The 19,190-nt window shown below is 41.0% G+C and overlaps 2 protein-coding genes across 2 annotated transcripts; both read left to right on the forward strand.

Moving 5' to 3' along the window:
• Positions 1-258: 258 nt before the first annotated feature.
• On the forward strand, positions 259-9,261 carry LOC118478043 (the record flags this gene model as incomplete). The annotated part of the gene is given in 4 exon segments (XM_035970936.1): positions 259-973; positions 2,099-2,254; positions 5,055-5,237; positions 9,170-9,261. Coding segments are annotated over 4 exon segments (793 nt in total), but the record flags the coding sequence as incomplete, so codon positions are not given.
• A 247-nt stretch (positions 9,262-9,508) lies between these two features.
• Positions 9,509-19,167, forward strand: LOC106012350. Its single transcript, XM_013085086.2, has 7 exons — positions 9,509-9,573; positions 10,319-10,445; positions 10,813-10,978; positions 12,703-12,825; positions 15,087-15,262; positions 16,158-16,286; positions 18,321-19,167. The coding sequence occupies exons 1-7, from the start codon at positions 9,509-9,511 to the stop codon at positions 18,603-18,605; spliced, it is 1,071 nt and encodes a 356-aa protein (XP_012940540.2). The 3' UTR covers positions 18,606-19,167.
• The last annotated feature ends 23 nt before the right edge of the window (positions 19,168-19,190 follow it).

The raw sequence follows: 19,190 nt of genomic DNA on the forward strand, positions 1-19,190 counted from the left end.
GTTTAAGGCCCTTTTTGTTTTTTGTTTTTTGCTGGGGGGTTTTCGTAAGTGTTTTACGGCTCTCTCAACTGCATAAGGTCATATGAGCGCGCGGGACACATTTAACATTTTCAGTTGGTAGGAAATTTTGAATTTTGCCCGGGTGGCGGCCGAAGCCTACTTTTATCGATTTTGGACCTGCAAGGGATCTTATTATCGTGCGCAACTTGCACACGGGGTTTTCACCTTTTGGGTAGTAGGAGGGGGGGGGGGTGCGTCTATCCCGTAACATAACAGCAGAAATAAGGAACTATTCAATAAAATAATTTCCGCACTGGGATCAAATTCGTGTCTTCTGAAGCTGTGATTGGAATCCCAAACCTTAGCATGTGTGCCATAACAACCAATGGAACACAGGCAACAAAAATTCCTCGCTTTTTGTATCTCGTTCTTACACAACTCCTCAAGCACGATCACTCTGGTGTGCTGACTAAAGCTATTGTCCTCTGATTTGTTTCAGTTTTGAAAACAGAACTTAACATTGGACCCAAGGAATAGCTGTATCTTGATGGTTGCTGACCGGAATTCATCAAAACAAGTCAGTACCAGAACTTCACCTAGACTGCTGGTCTATGAAATCCTTTAAAATGACGTCACAACGCCAAAATCTTTCAAGAACCTTTTACCCAGTTTTAACAACAGCTGCCGTATTTCTGACCTTTGCGTACCTACTGGTGATAACCCCACCAAGTGTGCACAGCGAAGGGCAGTTTACGTGGATGAAGCTTGATCAATTCGACGACATCGACAATAAGATCAGATCAGTTAACGCCAAGAACTGTCAGTCGAAAAGCAAGGCCGAGCTTGTTCTGCGTCGAGACACTGTTGCTCAACTTCCGGTGTACAATCAACTGCTAAGCAGAATATGGTATCGGAACAGGACCACTCTTATACATATTCATAATATGGCGCTGAACAGGGCTTTCTTCTTTAGGTGAGTCTATGCTCTTTTCTTTATCATCATCACCATCATCATCATCATCATCATCATCATCATCATCATCATCATCATCATCATCATCTTCATCATCATCATCATCATCATCATCATCATCATCATCATTGTTTGGAAAGTAGAGAAAGATGGAGAGTCTTTTTGTTGTTGTTCTTCTTCTTTTTCATTTTCTTCTTCTTCGTCTTCTTCTTCTTCGTCATGACCTTCTTCCAGCGCAAATAGGAAACATCTCTTAGAAAAGACAGCACCCAAAAGTGGGTGTTCGTTTCTCACAAAAATCTGAATTAAATCTCATTGACCCTTTAAAACGAAAAACTCTTTAACTTGGTATTTGAGTGAAGAGAAACATTGGGACAGCTGAACAAGTACTATCTTCATCGTCCTCGAACGCCCCACAAGAGAGTTTAGTAAAGAATATGGACAGATATTAGGATGCATCTCATAATTTTTGACTTTCTGGCTAATGACTGGTAGTTTGCTAGACAAAAAGAGATGAGCTAGATGTATACGCCAGCGAGCAATCCATGACCCCTCAAAAACTCCTATTTCCACTTTTAATGCTATACACCAGTACTTGTCAACTTTTTATAAGACCAGCGCCCACTTTTGCCAACTTTTTCAGTTATTTCCAAGCGGGGTATTAAAATTTTAATAGTACCTGTCACAACTCGAGAACCCACCACCTACCACAATTACCAAATCACCCAGGTTGGCAAGCACTGCTATACAGGAACACAATATTCTATAAGAAACTCAGTAACTCGAGCGACGTTCTTCATCATAACAAATTTTGAGACGTATAAGCGATTACTCAAGACTCATTTGTATAATTCTTAGTTATAGTGTATTAGTAAGTGCTAAAAAAAATTCTGCTGTCATTTCGTGTTTATAGTTAATGCATGGTTGTGAAAGTTTTTATTTATGTGGTTGAACTGTTTTTTCTTGTTTCTGGGAAATATTTTCTCTTGTGTTAATGATCATGTGATTGGTGTAAAGCGCTCAGAGCTCATACTAGTATCTGCTTTAAATATGCAATCTATTATTATTATTATTATTATTATTATTATTATTATTATTATTATTATTATTATTATTATCTGACAGCTACGTCCTCCAGAAGATGAACGACTCCAGAAGTTTCGGCCTCCAGCCTAACTGGATGTACTATTACTTCAGCACCGTCGCGGACGTGAATGCTAACCCAAGCATGCTCAATGGCAGCGCAATGTACTTCGACAACCATTGTCACTATCCAAACTGGTAAGAATAGACGTTACTTGTTGCCATTTTAGTATACATCTAGCTCATACTTTTGTTTTGTAGGCTTTTCCTTTAGTTTAGTTTTAGTACGGTTTTACGGCGCTCCCAACTGCATAATAAGGTGATATGAGCACCCAAAGGGTGGATGTCAACAGATAAGTCCAAACGTGAAGTCAAGTTTACTCTGCTCACCTCTCTAGCCTCAACAGGACAAAGTCTGCTTCGACTGTTACGGCACCCCGGAAATAGCAGTTCACAAGAGAATGGCAAACATACAAAAGAAATAGAAGCAAAATGACGATAATAAGGATGAGGAAAGAAAAAGCAGCAGTTCCTCCTATGTTGTTCCAGCACATTATGAGCATGAATGACATTGATAAACCAGCCCATTTACAATTCTACTGTGCGTAAGACCATGATAATAATCCCCTCTTTGGGAATGGCCGAAAGGCACTTCAGACAGTAGCACTGCCCTGTGAAAGGGAGGGGGGAGGCTCTTCCAGTCGTGGGTTATCTTTACATGCACACAGAGCATAGATACAGTACTGATCGCACCCATCAACACGCTTTACTGCATTTAGAGTTGGAGCAGTTAAATACTTATCAAGGCACCCTCATATTCCCAAATAATTGAATTTCAAATACTTGACACCGCAGTCGACATAACTTAGGTTATGTAAAAGGCTGACAACATCTGCTATACTGTGGCTTTACTGTAAAAGCCCAAACTGGGTTGGCTTAAGCACGATTAGTAGCCTAGCAGGAACACAGACATGCTCAAAGAAATACATTTCTTCTTTCGGGAATCAAACTCACACTTTTTTAAAGAAACAAAGCAATGTGCTAGCTTGTGGGTGAATTTCCGGGGTGCCTTGATAGTCGAAGCACACTTTGTGCTGTTGAAGCTAGAGAGGTGAGCAGAGTACGTCTGATTCCCTGTAAGTAGTGTAAGGACTTTTCTGTGGACATCCACCCCTTGGCGCTCATATGACCTTATGTAGTTGCGAGCGTTCAAAACCTCTACTAAAACAAACAATATTGATGTTGTGCTTTTGTCAGCTTCAACGATAAAAAGAATAAGAGCAGCAGTGTGTAAAACCAATGAGTCTACATAACAAGAGGGGCCACTTCTCTCTTTGAGCCAATTAAAAAAGTGTCCTCAAAATTCGGTGGCGCCCTCTTTGCAAAAGCGCACCTTTTGCGAACAGAGTTATCCTACTTGAGTTTTTAAAAATCAAAGTGAAACTAGCATGTTTTGGGATAAATTTCGGAAGAACGCTTTTTTAAAATGGTTACGCTGACAAAAAACCTCTTCCGGAGGAAAGGGTGATTGTTTTCTTCGTTTAATTTGACTTTAGAATGAAAGGCGAGAGGTCATTAAAATATAAATAACCTAAAACTCCGCACTGAACGAACCCGAACTACTGATGAACAGCAGTCGATCTGCGCACGCAAGGAGGTGCTAGTCCTATTCTTCTTCTGGAAAAACGAAAGAGAGCTTCAAAACAGACTGCAGCGCCCTCTGAAGCAAAGAGCATACTTCCTGCGGACACTTTTTTGGCTGAGTGGCCTATCTTGTTATTTACTATCTTTGGTAAAACTCATATTCGTATATTGTATTAGTTCAAAAAAGTACCTGTGCAAAATCAATCTATATGAACTCGTTCAAAGGAAAGAAGTAAATGTTACGTAAAAAAGAGTAGCATTATGTAAATCACGTTTGTTACATTAATTAGTTGGGAGAAGTACCTATTCAAGTGTGTATATGAACTCGTTCTCAGGGAAGAAGGAAATGTTGCGTAATTTGCATAACTGTTGGTATGCCTGTTTGCTCTACCTACAGGAGTTAACAGAATTGTTCTTTTGAAGTACCCTCACCTATCTCTCTTTCTGTCTGTCTGTCTGTCTGTTTCTCTCGTATCTTTATTTACGTGTATCTCTATCTCTCTCTGTCTCTCTCTCTGTCTGTCTGTCTCTCTCTCTCTCTCTCTCACACACACACACACACACACACACACACACACACACACACACACACACACAAACAAACACACACACACATACCTTTGCTCTCTCTTTAGGTTCACAAAATTTGGAGTTCGCTCTGCGATTATATTGTTGATATCGATTTTGAAAATTAAAAACAAATTGTTTTTCTCCTCTGTGGTAGTATTCACAGAGAAATAATTGAATCTAATTCCCAAGAAATAGTTCCAAAGAAATAGAATCTAATTTCAAAGAAATAATTCCAAAAGTAATTATCCAAAGTGTTGGCTCCTCCCTTGTCGAATCGCTTGTAATGCAACGGGTATGATACTATTTTATATGTTGTGAAACGTTAATCATTTTAGGCAGATACGTGCAATTGTATAACACGTTTGTGATCTAAAATTGGATAATTCTTCTTCTTCTTCTTCTTCTTCTTCTTCTTCTTCTTCTTCTTCTTCTTCTTCTGCTTCTTCTTCTTCTTCTTTCCCTCACTCTTTCCCTCACTCTTTCCCTATTTCCCTCTCTATCCCTACTCACCCTTCTCTGCCTATTTATCTATTTATCACTCCCCACCCCTCTTTTTCTCCCTGTCTTTACCTTTCACATTTTCTCTTCCCTCACTCCCTCCCCCCTCTCTCTCTCCATCTCTTTCGCTTTCTCTCTCTCTCTCTTTCTGTCTGTCTGTCTGTCTGTTTGTCTGTCTGTCTGTCTGTCCGTCTGTCTCTCTCTCTCTCTCTCTCTCTCTCTCTCTCTCTCTCTCTCTCTCTCTCTCTCTCTCTCTCTCCCTCCCTCCCTCCCTCCCCCCCCCCAGGTACGTCACGGTCCCGTTTAACAAGACCCTGCCCCTGTTCGGACCCAAGGCATTCCGCTGGGATGACTATCAAGACCAGGACAACTGGCTCCGAGAGCCGTCCAGACAGGTAGTCAAGATGGTGGACTTCGGTGCTGGGAGGGACACTAACTACACGCACGCCGGTTACAAGATGAACCCCTGGTGAGCCAAACTTATAATACATATATATATATATATATATATATATATAATGTTTTCATTTTGGTAATTAGGCTTCACGGTAGTCATTCAAACCATTTTGAGAGGTGGGATGCTTTGACCCTGTACGCTATGTTAGACCCAACCTGGGCTCAGTAAAAAAAACTATTCATTCATTCGTTCATTCATTCATTTTAAAAGTTTATTCATTTATTTATGTATTTTGGTGACATTTATTTATTTATTTATTTAAATATTTAAAATACATTTTCATTCATTCATATTTAATAAATATTTATGTTAATTTATTCATTTTTAAACCACGTTGTCGCCCTTTTTTTTAATTGTTTATTATACTTTGTTCATTTGATAGTCTGTCTTAATTATATAAAGACTGGCTTATTCATTGAGGAGCCGCAACTCTTTGTAGAAAAATTTCCTGTTCCTTTCCTTGGATACGATCTTAAAATATGTAGCAGTCTGCTGATATGGACAAATAAGATGGCCAGTAGGGGAGAAAATGGGTCTAAAATACATGTAGGTTTTGTTTTAATACGATTTTTACGGCACTTACAACACAAATAGGTCATATTGTAAGTGCCGAGATTTTACTTAAGAGTAAGATACAAAGAAATAAAGGAGGAGAAATTAGGATAAATATTTGACAGGAAACAAGGAGCAAACCACACCAGAGCACCCGCCAAGCACCTTCAGAGGAGAGATAAGGTCAGTAGATATTTGGTAGAAGAGAAAGAGCAAACCACACAAGGGCATCTGCCTACCACCAACAAAGAGATAATATAAAGGCAATAGATTTAGGCAGGAAAGAAAGAACAAACCCCACCAGATCACCCATTAACCACCCACGCATGCTGTATACCCCTTTAGCCCCAATATAGAATTGAAAGAACAATCATACTTTCTACAGTGCTACCAGCTGTTTCACAGAAGAAGAATATGGCTTTTTTGGGCAGCATTTTATTTCAACATAGATCTGAAAATATTATGATTTCGCGTGTGTACATGTGTCTGTCTGTCCGTCTGACAATATTTATATATCTGTATTCGTGTGTGCATGCCTACCCGCGCCCGTGCGTGTGTGTGTGTGTGTGTGTGTGTGTGTGTGTGTGTGTGTGTGTGTGTGTGTGTGTGAGAGAGAGAGAGAGAGAGAGAGAGAGAGAGAGAGTGTGTGTGTGATGTGTGTGTGTGTGTGTATGTATGTGTGCATGTGCATAGTGCATGCACACGCGCGCACGCGTGTGTGTGTATGTGTGTATGTGTGTGTGTTTGTGTGTTTGTTTGTGTATTTGTACGTGTGCGCGAGCGCGGCGCGAGCGCGCCGCGAGCGTAGGAAGAGTGATTTCGTAACCAACGGAGATAGGTCATAGCAGCACATAAAACTAGCACAGGACAGAAAGCATTGAACAGAGATTTACTGAATAGGCACAAACGACTTCAAAGGGTGCAATTTCTGCACTCAAGTGGCTTTTCTTGTGCTGCCTGGGCGCCTTGACTGCAGAGTGACCTGACATAAGCCAGTGTGGACTGATGAATCGAGACCGCCGCCTGTGGCCTGGGGTTAATGTTCTCCCGTTTGTGATTTCGATTTCAACAACAAAAGGGTTTTTATCGAGTATTTCTTCCGGGTTTGTTTTTTTATCTTTCGGGTCAGACTCATCCCTATTAACCTGGGTGGGTCATGACAGGCAGAGGTGAAGAAGCCTGTCTTCCGCATAAATCAAGTTGTTCGTGTTGCTGTGGTGAATTGTTGTTATGTTGTTGTTTAGGATTATGCTGTTGCAATAGTAGTTGTTGTAGTTTATTGTGTTGTTGTTGTCGTCGTCGTTGTTATTGTTGTGTGTGTGATAGAGAAGTCGACGAGTTTGTTTTTTTTAGGGATGGGGACGTGTATTGTTGTTGTTGTTGTTGTTGTTGCTGTTGTTGTTGTTGTTGTGTGTGTGTGAGTATTTGTGTGTGTGTACGTGTGTCTGACGGATATAGGTGACAACGGAGTCAGTAAATAGTCTTCAGCCAATCTGCGACCCCGAGAAAAGTTGGGGAGGGGGAGGGGGTTCTCGCCAGGGCCCGCACCCTTTTTCAGACATCTCCTTTTGTTTGTTCTCTCCTTAAATCTTCCGTCTGCGGAGAGCAGAAGGTCATGCTGAAGAGGAGAAGGAGGTTCTCTTGGACTTTCGGATGCAGATGTTTCCGGAAGGTTGGAGGCTTATTGTTCGGGTCAGGTGCCCCGCGCGGTTTCATTTTGGAGATAGCGGACCATAACTCAATGCTAGTGTAATCGGGCTGAGCCTTTCCATAGGATTTTGTTAGATCTATTAGCCATTGTTGCAGCGCTCTAATCACTCCCCCAACCTCTTTTCTCAGGACCAGGCTGCTCACCTAGGGGTTGTTTTACGCATATGTCAGCTGTACGCCTGTCGGAAATGACTTGGTGTCAAAGTGCTCCGCTGTTTCGGGTGGTAAATTTGTCTCTGGAGTTCCGTTGGGGTTTTCCTGATCAGTTTCTATACTTAAGCGTCGTCAGGCGAGCTAGCAGTATCTTCCAACTGGTTTCGTCATGCGTCGGTTTTGGCCGTGCTGGTAGCTTCTTGTGCTCTCCCGTCAGGCCTCAAGTTATTCTCCCCGTCTCGACGGAGTTTGCTTCTCTCGCGGGTGGTTCCACTTACTTTGGTTGGTTCCCAAGACTTTGTCTCCTGCCTGACGTTACTGCTACAACGTGGGTGTTGGTGGTAGATATCAGGATTGATTTGAACTCTATCATCATGTTGCGAATAGTGTTAGTCGTCTTCATCATCATAATATAATATTATGGAGGGGCACCAACTGACAACCAAATTGACTGTACAATCAAGGGCACACTCTTGGAGAGCTTGCCCGCCATGTGTCAAGACGAAACCTAAGATGGAATCCCCAAGGGAGAGGCAGGCCGAGATCTACCTGGGATCGAGATCTGGAGGCAGATTTCAGACAGAATGGGACCCAACTGGCTAGCGGAAGAGATGATTTCCCAGAGCAGAGACAGGTGGAGAGCCCTTCTTGGTGGTCGCTTTCCTATATCGCGATGAAAGAGGTTGAGCGAAGGGGAGAGAGAGAGAGAGAGAGAGAGAGAGAGAGAGAGAGAGAGAGAGAGAGAGATTTCTTTTTTAAAGATTTCTTTTAAAGATTTCAAAATGATTTATTGATTTGAAAGGCCTTTGGCCCATACATCCACACATCTTAACAAATGGCTTGGCAATTACATACATTGGTGCAGCACATCGGATATTTAATATACATTGGGCACGCACGCACAAACACTCATACATACACACACACGCATGCACGCATGCACGCAGAGAGAGAGAGAGAGTGAGAGAGAGAGAGAGAGAAAGAGAGAGAGAGAGAGAGAGAGAGAGAGAGAGAGAGAGAGAGAGAGAGAGAGAGAGAGGGGGGGGATCAAAGCCGGACAAGCGCTTTTCTTCACCTTAAATAATTTCTTTCTACTCCGTTTGGCAGTGCACCATCTAAGCATAAACATGTTGTGTTTTAGTGTTTACAAGCTTACATTTTGAGGGTGGTTGGCGGGTGCTCTGGTATGGTTTGCTCATTCTTTCCTATCAAACATATATTGTCCTTATCTCTCCTCCTTTTCGTGTATGTTACTCTCTTGTAACACATCTATTCCTCGGCACTTATATTAGGACCTTATTGTTTTGCAAGTGTCGTTAAAGCTATCATTTTATCACAAAAGCAACGCAAAAGCATGTTTATTTACCCCCAAGCTAATTGGTTTTTAAATCATATATTTTTCCTTTGGAAAACCTATTTGCTTACGGTGTTTTCCAATAGTTTTCTACACTTCGTATACATTTACTTTTTCATCTACTCAACCCCCCTCCCCCCCTCCAACTCCTCATCTCCTTTTAAAACCCTCTCAGGTATAATACATGGCTACCCGACATCAAAGGAGACATGGACTCTTTGACCAAGTTCACGTATTACATTGGCATCAAGCGGTCTAATCAAACTGGTAAATTGTTTGGCTTTTGATCTTAGTTGTAGTGTACTCATTGTTCATAGCATTGATGATATTCATATTTCTCATTACTGTTTGTTGTTGACGTAGCTGCTGTCGATGCGGTTGTTGTTGTTGTTTTTGTTGTTATTGTTGTTGTTGTTGTTGTTGTTCTCGGTGGTGTTGTTGTTGTTGTTGTTGTTGTTGTTGTTGTTGTTGCACACACATTGTTGTTGTTGTTGTTAATAGGAGGGTAGTCGTAATGGTGGTTGTTGAGATAAAGGTACACGCATGCACGAATGGTGAGAGTTGTTTGTCTGATAAGGAGTGAGTGAGAGAGAGAGAGAGAGAGAGAGAGAGAGAGAGAGAGAGAGAGAGAGAGAGAGAGAGAGAGAGAGAGTGTGTGTGTGATGTGTGACACAGCGCTTTTCTTCACCTTAAATAATTTCTTTCTACTCCGTTTGGCAGTGCACCATCTAAGCATAAACATGTTGTGTTTTAGTGTTTACAAGCTTACATTTTGAGGGGGGTTGGCGGGTGCTCTGGTATGGTTTGCTCATTCTTTCCTATCAAACATATATTGTCCTTATCTCTCCTCCTTTTCGTGTATGTACTCTCTTGAAACACATCTATTCCGCGGCACTGATATTAGGACTTATTGTTTTGCAGGGGTCGTTTAAAGCCTATCATTTTTATCACAAAAGCAACGCAAAGCATGGTGTGATTTTACCCCCAAGCTAATTGGGTTTTTAATCATATATTTTTTCCTTTGGAAAAACCTATTTGCTTACCGGGGTTTTCAAAAAGTTTATTTATATTTTTTAAGTTCTCAATCAGTTTCTTATCCCCCCCCCCCCCCCAAACCTCCCGATCTTAGTTTTCAACGACTCTGTCTGCCCTGGAAGTCCTAGTTTCGTATAATTTGTATTAGTAATCGTATTGGTCTTGGTATTGGCATTAGTTTTAGTATTAGTATAAATATTAGCTTTAGTACTAGTATTCGTCTTAGTAAGTATTAGTAGTAGTATTGGTATTAGTATAAATATTAGTATAATCATTTCTACTACTCTAGAACTGTAGGCGTCATTGTCACGGACACAGACTTCATCAAGCTTGACTTCAACGCCTGTGGGGTCAGCCCTGGAAACCCAGGACCCAGTTATCTCTCAGGAGTCGCCAGATGCAGGCCCACCACGGGGGTATGTCATCATCATCATCATCATCATCATCATCATCATCATCATCATCATCATCATCATCACCATCATCATCAGCATCATCATCAGCATCATCATCATCATCATAATCGCATCCAGTTTCCTTATAATTGTAGTAGTAGTATATGGTTTTACGGCGCTCGCAACTGCTATTTCCTTAGATTGGAGAGGGAGGGGGAGGAAGCAAAACAGTCACAATCAGAGTCATCAATAATTTTATAATCAACTTCTTCGTCCGACATATGGGCCATTATTTTGGAATTGACCAAGTTACACGTATATTATATAATAAGGTGCCAAAATCGTTTAAAAAACAGCAGAATTCTTACTTTCTCGAATTTATTTACAGTGTAAGCACAAGATGGGCTACGGCTTCAAAAGAGGCGGTTATGTGTGTGTCTGCAAGTCCGGATGGCGATATCCCTGGTACCTGGACCCGCCCTATCAGGGCGACAGTGTGGAGCAGGCTACCCAGACGGAGTACCTTGGCGGATTCCAATGCACGCCCTCCGACTGTGAGCGCTAAGTCAGGCTGTAGTTTTAATAGTAAAAGTTTTACGGCACTTGCAACACAATGAATGTCATTTGCGTGCCGATTGATAGGAGGTGTTACAAGAGAGTGGCAAACGCAAAGAAAGAAGGAGGGGATATAATGACGACAGTTATTTGATAGGAAATAGGGATTAAACCAAACGAGAGCATCCGCCAACCGCCCAGTCATACTTGGTCCGGTTTGAATCTTGTATGTGTTGACAAATCTGTTTTAGAATTTTATTCAGTACCACTTAGGTAAGGGTCTGCCACTTTTTCTATTGTTACTTTCGATCTCTCTTTCTTTTGGGTTTTTTCTTTCTTTCTTTCTTTCTTTCTTTCTTTCTTTCTTTCTTTCTTTCTTTCTTTCCTTGTTTGTTTGTTTGTTTGTTTGTTTGTTTGTTTGTTTGTTTCTTCCTTTCTTTCTTTCTTTCTTCTTTTTTTTGTTTGACTTATTTTGTATAATATGATTTTATTTCTTCAAGCGTTCTTTACTGTGACTGTGATTTCTTGATTTGGTTTGTCTGTAAACATCGGAGATCAATTCTGCTTTTATTTTTTTTCTTTCACGTCTGCTGCTGTCTGTTTCTTTTTTTCTTTTTTATTTCGTCTATAGCCTTAACTAGAAGACATCAAACCGCCCCCACCCAGCTCAAAATGAATATAATGTATGTGAACATACTCGAGACATAGAAGTGAACGGCCTTTACTTGCTCTTTTTCGACTTGTTATCGGGAAAAGAGGAGGGAATGGGTGGCTATTCCTCTCTACTTTTTTAATTCTCGAAATATTTTGATAATTATTATTAATCCCCCTCAGACATAAAAGGTGTATAATGTTAAATGTGTCTCGTGGTTTTATCACAAGGGGAAAACTGCAAATGGCAGATAGAAGGAGTTTAATCCAGAAATCGGACTAAATGGTTCAAAGATCAAATGTTATTCTGACTATAAATTGAACGTAATCTGACACAACTTTCGTCACTGACATTCTGATTTTCTCCATAATTTTCCTTGAAAGTTCAGCATGTATTCTACCAGTCACCCCAACCCCTATCCCTCCACCAATTTTAAAAAAGCGTTTATGTTTTTGTTTTTGATTGTTTGGGGGCGGCGGTGGGTGAGAAGGAGGTGGTAGTTGGATATGAATATACTTTAAGTTCTTATTGTTCTCTGACAGGTGTCACGAATGCTTTTATGATACAAGAACACATTTGGGACACGTGTATACGATCCCCCAGAATTATAAATTTTATCTGACATTTTTGACCATTTTGAATTACTAAGACCATGAGGTCAGCAACCAAAAGTTCTATCTGCTGCATCAAAATTGTAAGGTTATTCGGAGTCTTAATCAAGATATTCAAAGCATTGCACTAAAAAGAAAACCTAATGATGTGAAACTCACAATCTTTGACGTCAAAGTTTTCAAAATTAGACATTGAGCAGATAAAACGTTGTGATTTTCTGAAGCAGAGTACATATAAACGATTAGTGTTTACCTTTGACTGCCGGCTCCGTTCTCTCAACTTCACTCCCACTTCTATATTACCACCACACCCCCCCCCCCCCCCCCCCCACTCCAAACGTGTTTATTTTTTAAAACCCGGAATAGGTTACAGATTTGCGTCGCTCCTTTTAAACTAATGCTGGACAAATTTCAAAGAGCTGTTTAAAAATGCAGGTTTTCTCCCTTGAATCTTGGCCAGATCGCTTGGTACTGCCTGTGGTGGACAATCTGTCTGGTGCTTCGGTAGAGGGCGCTGGTGGTATCGGCGCTGGGGGACGATTGGAGAAGAAATCTGGCGCCGGTCGGAGACGCAGGAACGCTGGTGGGTCATGACCTTGACATGACTGATACTGACTCACTGACCTTGGTTGAACTGGCCTTGCGATGACTTTACCTGGCATAATTGATCCTTTTTTTTTTTTTTTTGCTATGTGAATTTGACACGATAGAGACATGTTAGGCCGAGGTGTGGGACGGTGGAGAGAAAAAGGGGGGGGGGGATTGAAAAGGAAAGGAGAAGGGAAGGGCAGGTGTGCAAATTCCAACACAGGGGAATTATGAATCTGTACCTCTATAGTACATCTGTACAATTTATGTTTGTCTTTTTTATTGTAGGGTTGCAGTTTCTGCTATTCCTCATAGAAGTAGGCAGTCTTTGTTTGTATCATTTTCATTACTTCGGCCTTATAATATGAAAACTGTTTATTTAGAAATGTAAAGGAAAACTAAAGGTTAATAATTAGAAGCATCAAGGAGCTCAGATTCAAGAACATCATCATGGTCTTCATCATTGGGTGCTGGAACTGAAACAAACATCATCAGTCATGGTTTGCCACTCATTTCTCTGTTGGATGCTCACAAAAACAAACTTTTATTTTATCATCCCGGTCTTTCCCCGCCACCCATCTGGTGTAGTTCTCTAACTTAGGTTGTTCTACCCCTGCCTCTTTTGCTTTCTGTTTCTGTTTTCTGTGTTTTATAAAGGCATGTTTGACGGTGGCTTGGTCTGTAGTTTGAATCCGGGGTTTTCAGAATAATTGACGTATAACACGGTTAATATAATCATATTTAATGAAGCACTAACACTTCAGGAAAAAGGTTTTATTGCATAAATTATGGCACTAAACCATAACTTAACTGACAATTTTACTTATTTTTACTTTTACTTTTTCATCCTCTGTTGCCATTAAGGAGATGCAGTTTTCTATGGTAGGCCAGCTCTGCAGCTCTTTCAGTTGTGATGTTATGTTTTATTAGGGTTTCCTTGACACCCTCGATCCACCTTTTGCGTGGCCTTCCTCTTCTTTTATAGCCTGAGTGCCTGGTGTTGTAGGCTCTCAAGGCTGGCTGGTTAGGTGACATGCGTAACAGGTGGCCAAACCATTTTATCCTCTGTCTTTCTATGTAACGCAGGCAGGACTCGGTGCCGATAGCTGCTCTTACTTCTTCATTTCTCTGCCTGTCTCGTCTTGTGATGTTAAGGGTTTTGCAGAGACATTTCATTTCGCAAGCGGTGATTTTGCTTTCCTGGGTTTGGCTTAAGGTCCAGGTCTGGCACTGATAACATAATGTTGGTATGAATATTGAGGTGATAAGCTGTCTCTTTGTGTCCATGGAGATGTTGGGATGAGATATGAGTGGTGCGAGCTGGTAGGTGACAGCGTCGGCTTTTTGAGTTTGCATTTCTATTTCTCTGTCTATGGACCCGTTTTAAGAAAAAGTGCTGCCAAGATATTTAAAGTCTTTCATCTGTTTCAATTGTTTACTATTGACATGGATGTTCAGGGGACTATGGCTTCGGCTCACTTTCATAACTTCTGTTTTTGATGCTATTTTCATGTTGAATTTCTCACAGGTGTTGTTGAGTTTGGTAGTGTGATTTTGGAGGCTTTGTTGGTCATGATGAATTAGACATTGGTCGTCTGCGAACAGAAATTCATGTAGGCTTTCTGGGCTTTGGTTTGCTTCTTGCGTTATTGACAATTTTACAAGAAGGATAAATCAGTCTGCCACCACAGCTCATGCACAAAAGGATATTATTAGCGCCTGAGTTCAGCTCCTGTTTTTCTGTACTTTGTCCCCTTGTTTTTCATTTTGAATATCCATGGCCATGGTATCTCAAAGACAATGGGGTAAGGGGATTGGGGTGGGTGAAAAGAGTACGTAATAAAAGCATGCCATCGCTTAACATTAATATGCTGTCCCAAAACCCCCTCCTTTAGATAAGATTGGCTTTGAGAACAACAGATACAACCACAATGTTCCCGTAACTAACAGCCTCAGCTGGTAAGCAACAGGGGTGAGATCTCCAAAGTTCTCTTATAAGGGGTGCCCACTACGACTGGATCGGGCCGATCGACCGACTCGATCGCCTGAAACTGAAAACAAACACGCGATCGCCTGAAACTGAAAACAAACACGTTTGTTCTTGAGGCGATCGAGTCGGGCGATCGGCCCGATCGGCCAATCCCATCCGTAGAGGGCACCCCGTATTACATTAATTCTGTTTACGGGATCTGCATGAGTTCTGGAGAAAAAAAACAACGACTGCGATCCCTGCTTTACATTACTTTTTGCCCACAGAGAGAGCTCATAAAAGTGACATCAACTCCACGACTCTGTACCGTAGAGGCCACGAGGGTGAGGGATCGGCGTCGGGAGACGGGCACGACTTGGAGGAGCTCGCTCACCACAACACTGCCGTCAAGTACAGCATCTCAGACATGATGGCATTGGCTGAGAAACTGGCACAGATCCGGGTGAGGGGGGAGACTAATTAATTGTTGCACTGTTTGTGCTGCTGCTGCTGCTATTGTTGATGTTGTCGTTACTGTTGTGATTCATGTTGATGATGATGATGTCGTTGCCGTTGTTGTTTTGTTGTTGTTATTGATGATGATGATGATGATGATGATGATGATGATGATGATGATGATGATGATGATGATGATGATGATGATGATGAAGATGATGATATGATCGTATTGTGTTGCAAGTGTCTTAAAACATTTACTAAACCTACAAAAAAAAACTGATGATGTCACTGGCTTTGCTGCTGTTGTTACTGCTGTTGTTGCTGCTGTTGTTGCTGCTGTTGTTGCTGATGTTGTTGCTGCTGTTGTTGCTGCTGTTGTTGCTGCTGTTGTTGCTGCTGTTACTATTATCGTTGTTGTTGCCGCTGTTTGTTTTTGTTGATGATAATGGTAATTCTGCTGTTATTGCTCTTGTTATCTTCGTGTAGCTTATTTGTGCAAGTTGTATCCTTGTTATTGTTAGTGTTGTTTTCAGTTAAAACAATTAAGAAATTAAACGGTACGCATACCAGCACAACGAAGTTTTTTATTGAGAGCAACAGAGCAGCGGCCATGCCATTTCCCAGTTTAAGATATTATCATAATTCAGTCTATGAATGGAACTCTTTGTCTTTCTTTTCAGCGTGAAAATTCTGTTAAAGGCATGTTAAAAAAGAGCTAAAGATTAAGCAGATCTAAAAAGATTTAACAATTAAATAATAAAAAATTGTAAAATTTAAAAATTTAGAGAGGTGTGAGGATTGCAAAGGATGGAAACGTAACACTTTTTTAAAACGCTTTTCTTTTGACTTTGACTCGTGGCTTACATAATATATCTACATTTCTTTATTTATACTGGCAGGGTGAAGTTGAGACAAAAGGAATCTACACACATCAAGGTTCAGGCGTGACAATGACATTCGAGACTTCAATTGAAGACGACTATGCTGAGAAAAACAACGTTGCCCAGAGCGTAGAGAAAGAGTATCAGGTACCGCTATTGTTTTATTGTCAACTTACAACTGTGTTTTCTTCAGTGATTTATATTAAACTGTTGTCGTTTAGGACCCTGGTAAAACAAACAAAATCTTTCAAGAGGTGCTTCTCAGATCTAACACAAACAATGTTGGATATATTCCTGCAGAAGGATAAGTATTACGAAATAACTGTCGTAGATGGAGTCGAAAGTGTGCCATTTGTGTGAAAGTCGTGAATCCTGAGCATTACATATTTCTAGCAGAGTTTTTGTATGTAAACAAGAAATTACCTGTTCCTAGGGCGCAATGAAAAGGCTTTTTGCTTGCAAGCACGATTTGAGTTCTATTCAAACAAGCGAAAAAAAGGCATCTACGGTTTCCAAATTTCTGTTTGGATGCGTTATCTCCCTCGAGTCTGGTTTGGCTCTATTTTTATTGCAGGTGATTTACGCCCACCATCTGCACAATTTAGATCATTAAGGAGGCGGGCTTTGATTACGCCTGTCAGGGCCCACCAGGGCCGAAAGTGATACAGTGTCCCAGCAGAAAGGTCGAGATACTTGATTAGAAACAAATAATCCCACAAAGGAACCGAAATCAGGCCGTTACACCACAGACGCCAGCTCTGACCAGCAGGGTCCAAGTAACCCATTTCCTACAAGAACTCGGTTGTATTGATGAGAATGCAAACATTTCAAACCTTTGGCAATTACTCGAGAAAGCCTAAATTGCTTAAACAGAAGCCGATTTCAAAAGCGTTACAAGTTTAATACTTTTAGTATGATTTTCCTTAAATGAGTTTTAAATCAATAACTTATAGTTCTTACGACGCATTCAAATGGACTTAAGGTAAAAGTCTCATAGACTGACCAAATCCAGAACCGACTTTATGATAGTGATTTTAGAAACGTCAATTGAAAAGTCAGAAAAATACCTTTCAAAGTCTGAAAAATTTCAAACACATAGTCCCACTTATGCCGAGGGTGGTTTAATCTCTGAAAACGAAATTGTCCACAAATTTTCTTTTAGCGACATTTACATGTTATAACACGTTTGATGCTATTTTAAGGAGGGACCTATGGTGTGCTCAAAAGGTTGCAGCAGTGGTTGTTCTCAACGAATTTCTTGAGGAGAAAAGAAAAAAAAAATCATTGTTGCGGCGGCATCTGTAGTACTAAGTAAAATCAACTTAGTTAATAAGACAAGTAGGCTAGATTTAGAGAGTGGACACTTTTGTTGTATAGTTTCTATGATTCAGTGTCATGCGTTTTTTGTTTTTTTACAAAGTATAAGTTTGCCTCCCCCCCCCCCCCCCCCCCCCCCCGCCAGCAATAATAACCCACATAAAGTTGACACAGTTTAGATCATTTAGGAAGCGATCTGTTTCGATGTTTCGACCGTGCTTGTGAGGACCGTACCCTGCTGAGCGGAATAGAATTTCCTAGCTGACGGGCAAAGATCCTCGACTGAAAAAAAACCCTTCCCATTTCGGGAATTGAAGTCAGCGTCATGTGCTGGCAAGTCCGAAGAGCCTAATCATTGTAGAGCATTGTAGACGCCGGTCGAATGCGGTTCTCAAAAATAATAATATTATTTAAGAATATCTTACTCCCTTGAACTTTTTGTTTGTCAAGCTCCACAGCTCATGCAAAGTGTATGCCAGTGTCCCGTGTTGTCTTATTTAATTATGCATAATGGAATATGACGCCGGCTGATGTAGCCTGATTTTAAGTCAGGTACCCGTGAGGGTGCGGTGACGGAGCGGTTAGTGCGCTCGTCTCCGAAGCGGAAAGTCCGGGTTTGAGCTTCAGTTCGGACATGGATTCTTTTCGCCAACTCCTGCCCTCCAAGCTGTAATGGGTACCTGACTTCGAGTTTGGGAAGTAAAGGCGGTGTGGAAAGGAACTGGTCACCCTACCACAATATTATGCCGAAGGCCCAGGAAGTTGTCTCACTAACAAAGGCAATCCCCAATTTTCGGATCGGAGGCGGGAACAACTTTACTTTACCCATCCCCATCTTTTTACCCAAATTGTTCCTCGCCACAGAAAGACGTGAAGGAGCACCACACACTGCGGCAGGCTCTGGAGTTGGATTACCGAGAGCACGGGGGGAACCTGACCCTCACAGCGGAGACTCTGAGAGACAGCGTCGTGAGAGTCAGAGACAGGCATATACAGCGCTTTCAAGTAAGCAAAGAAAAAACGAAGGGAATAAAGAAAATAATTAAAGAAAGAAAGAAAGATAGACAGAAGGACAGAAAGAGAGAGAGAAAGAAAAGTACAGAGAAGAAAAAGAAAGAAAGAAAAAAGAAAGAAAGACATACCCTGTAAAAATAATGTGGTGTACAATTGTGTAGACACCTTAAAAGTTTACTACACATCACAATACGAAAACAGTACTATAATTGTATCTCTTTCTTAGTCCTATTTCTCTAATAAAAGGATGAAGCAATATAAAATAATGGTTATTGGGTATTAAACATGATTCCTCACCCCAGGACCTACTAAAATATCCGGTCACGATTTGTTATTTTGCCCATTTGTAGACTGCAATAGAATTACTGTCCTGTTTCTTCTCGGAGACTACATAATATAATCAGTCAAATGTTGAAATCTAAGCTCTGCTAAGGACGCTGTAGATCATTTCGAAGGTTTTCCTACGTTTGGACAAAGGAATGGGAGGAACTATTTTAGATATATAAGAAAATTATGCGTATACCCCTCTCGGAATTAAAACTCGTTTTTCTACTTGGAAGATCAAGTTTTGTAGCTTACCCCAGCTCTGCAGTCGGAAAAATTTCAGAGCAGTGGGCAGTCGTTTAACCAGTTCAGAGCAGAGGCGTCGCCATCTATGTCTGTAAAGACACGCTAAAAAATGGTCATTCGAGAGAGCATTTTAAGAAAGCTACAACCCCC

This window comes from Aplysia californica, unplaced genomic scaffold, assembly GCF_000002075.1.
Source record: "Aplysia californica isolate F4 #8 unplaced genomic scaffold, AplCal3.0 scaffold00343, whole genome shotgun sequence".
NCBI lineage: Eukaryota > Metazoa > Mollusca > Gastropoda > Aplysiida > Aplysiidae > Aplysia > Aplysia californica.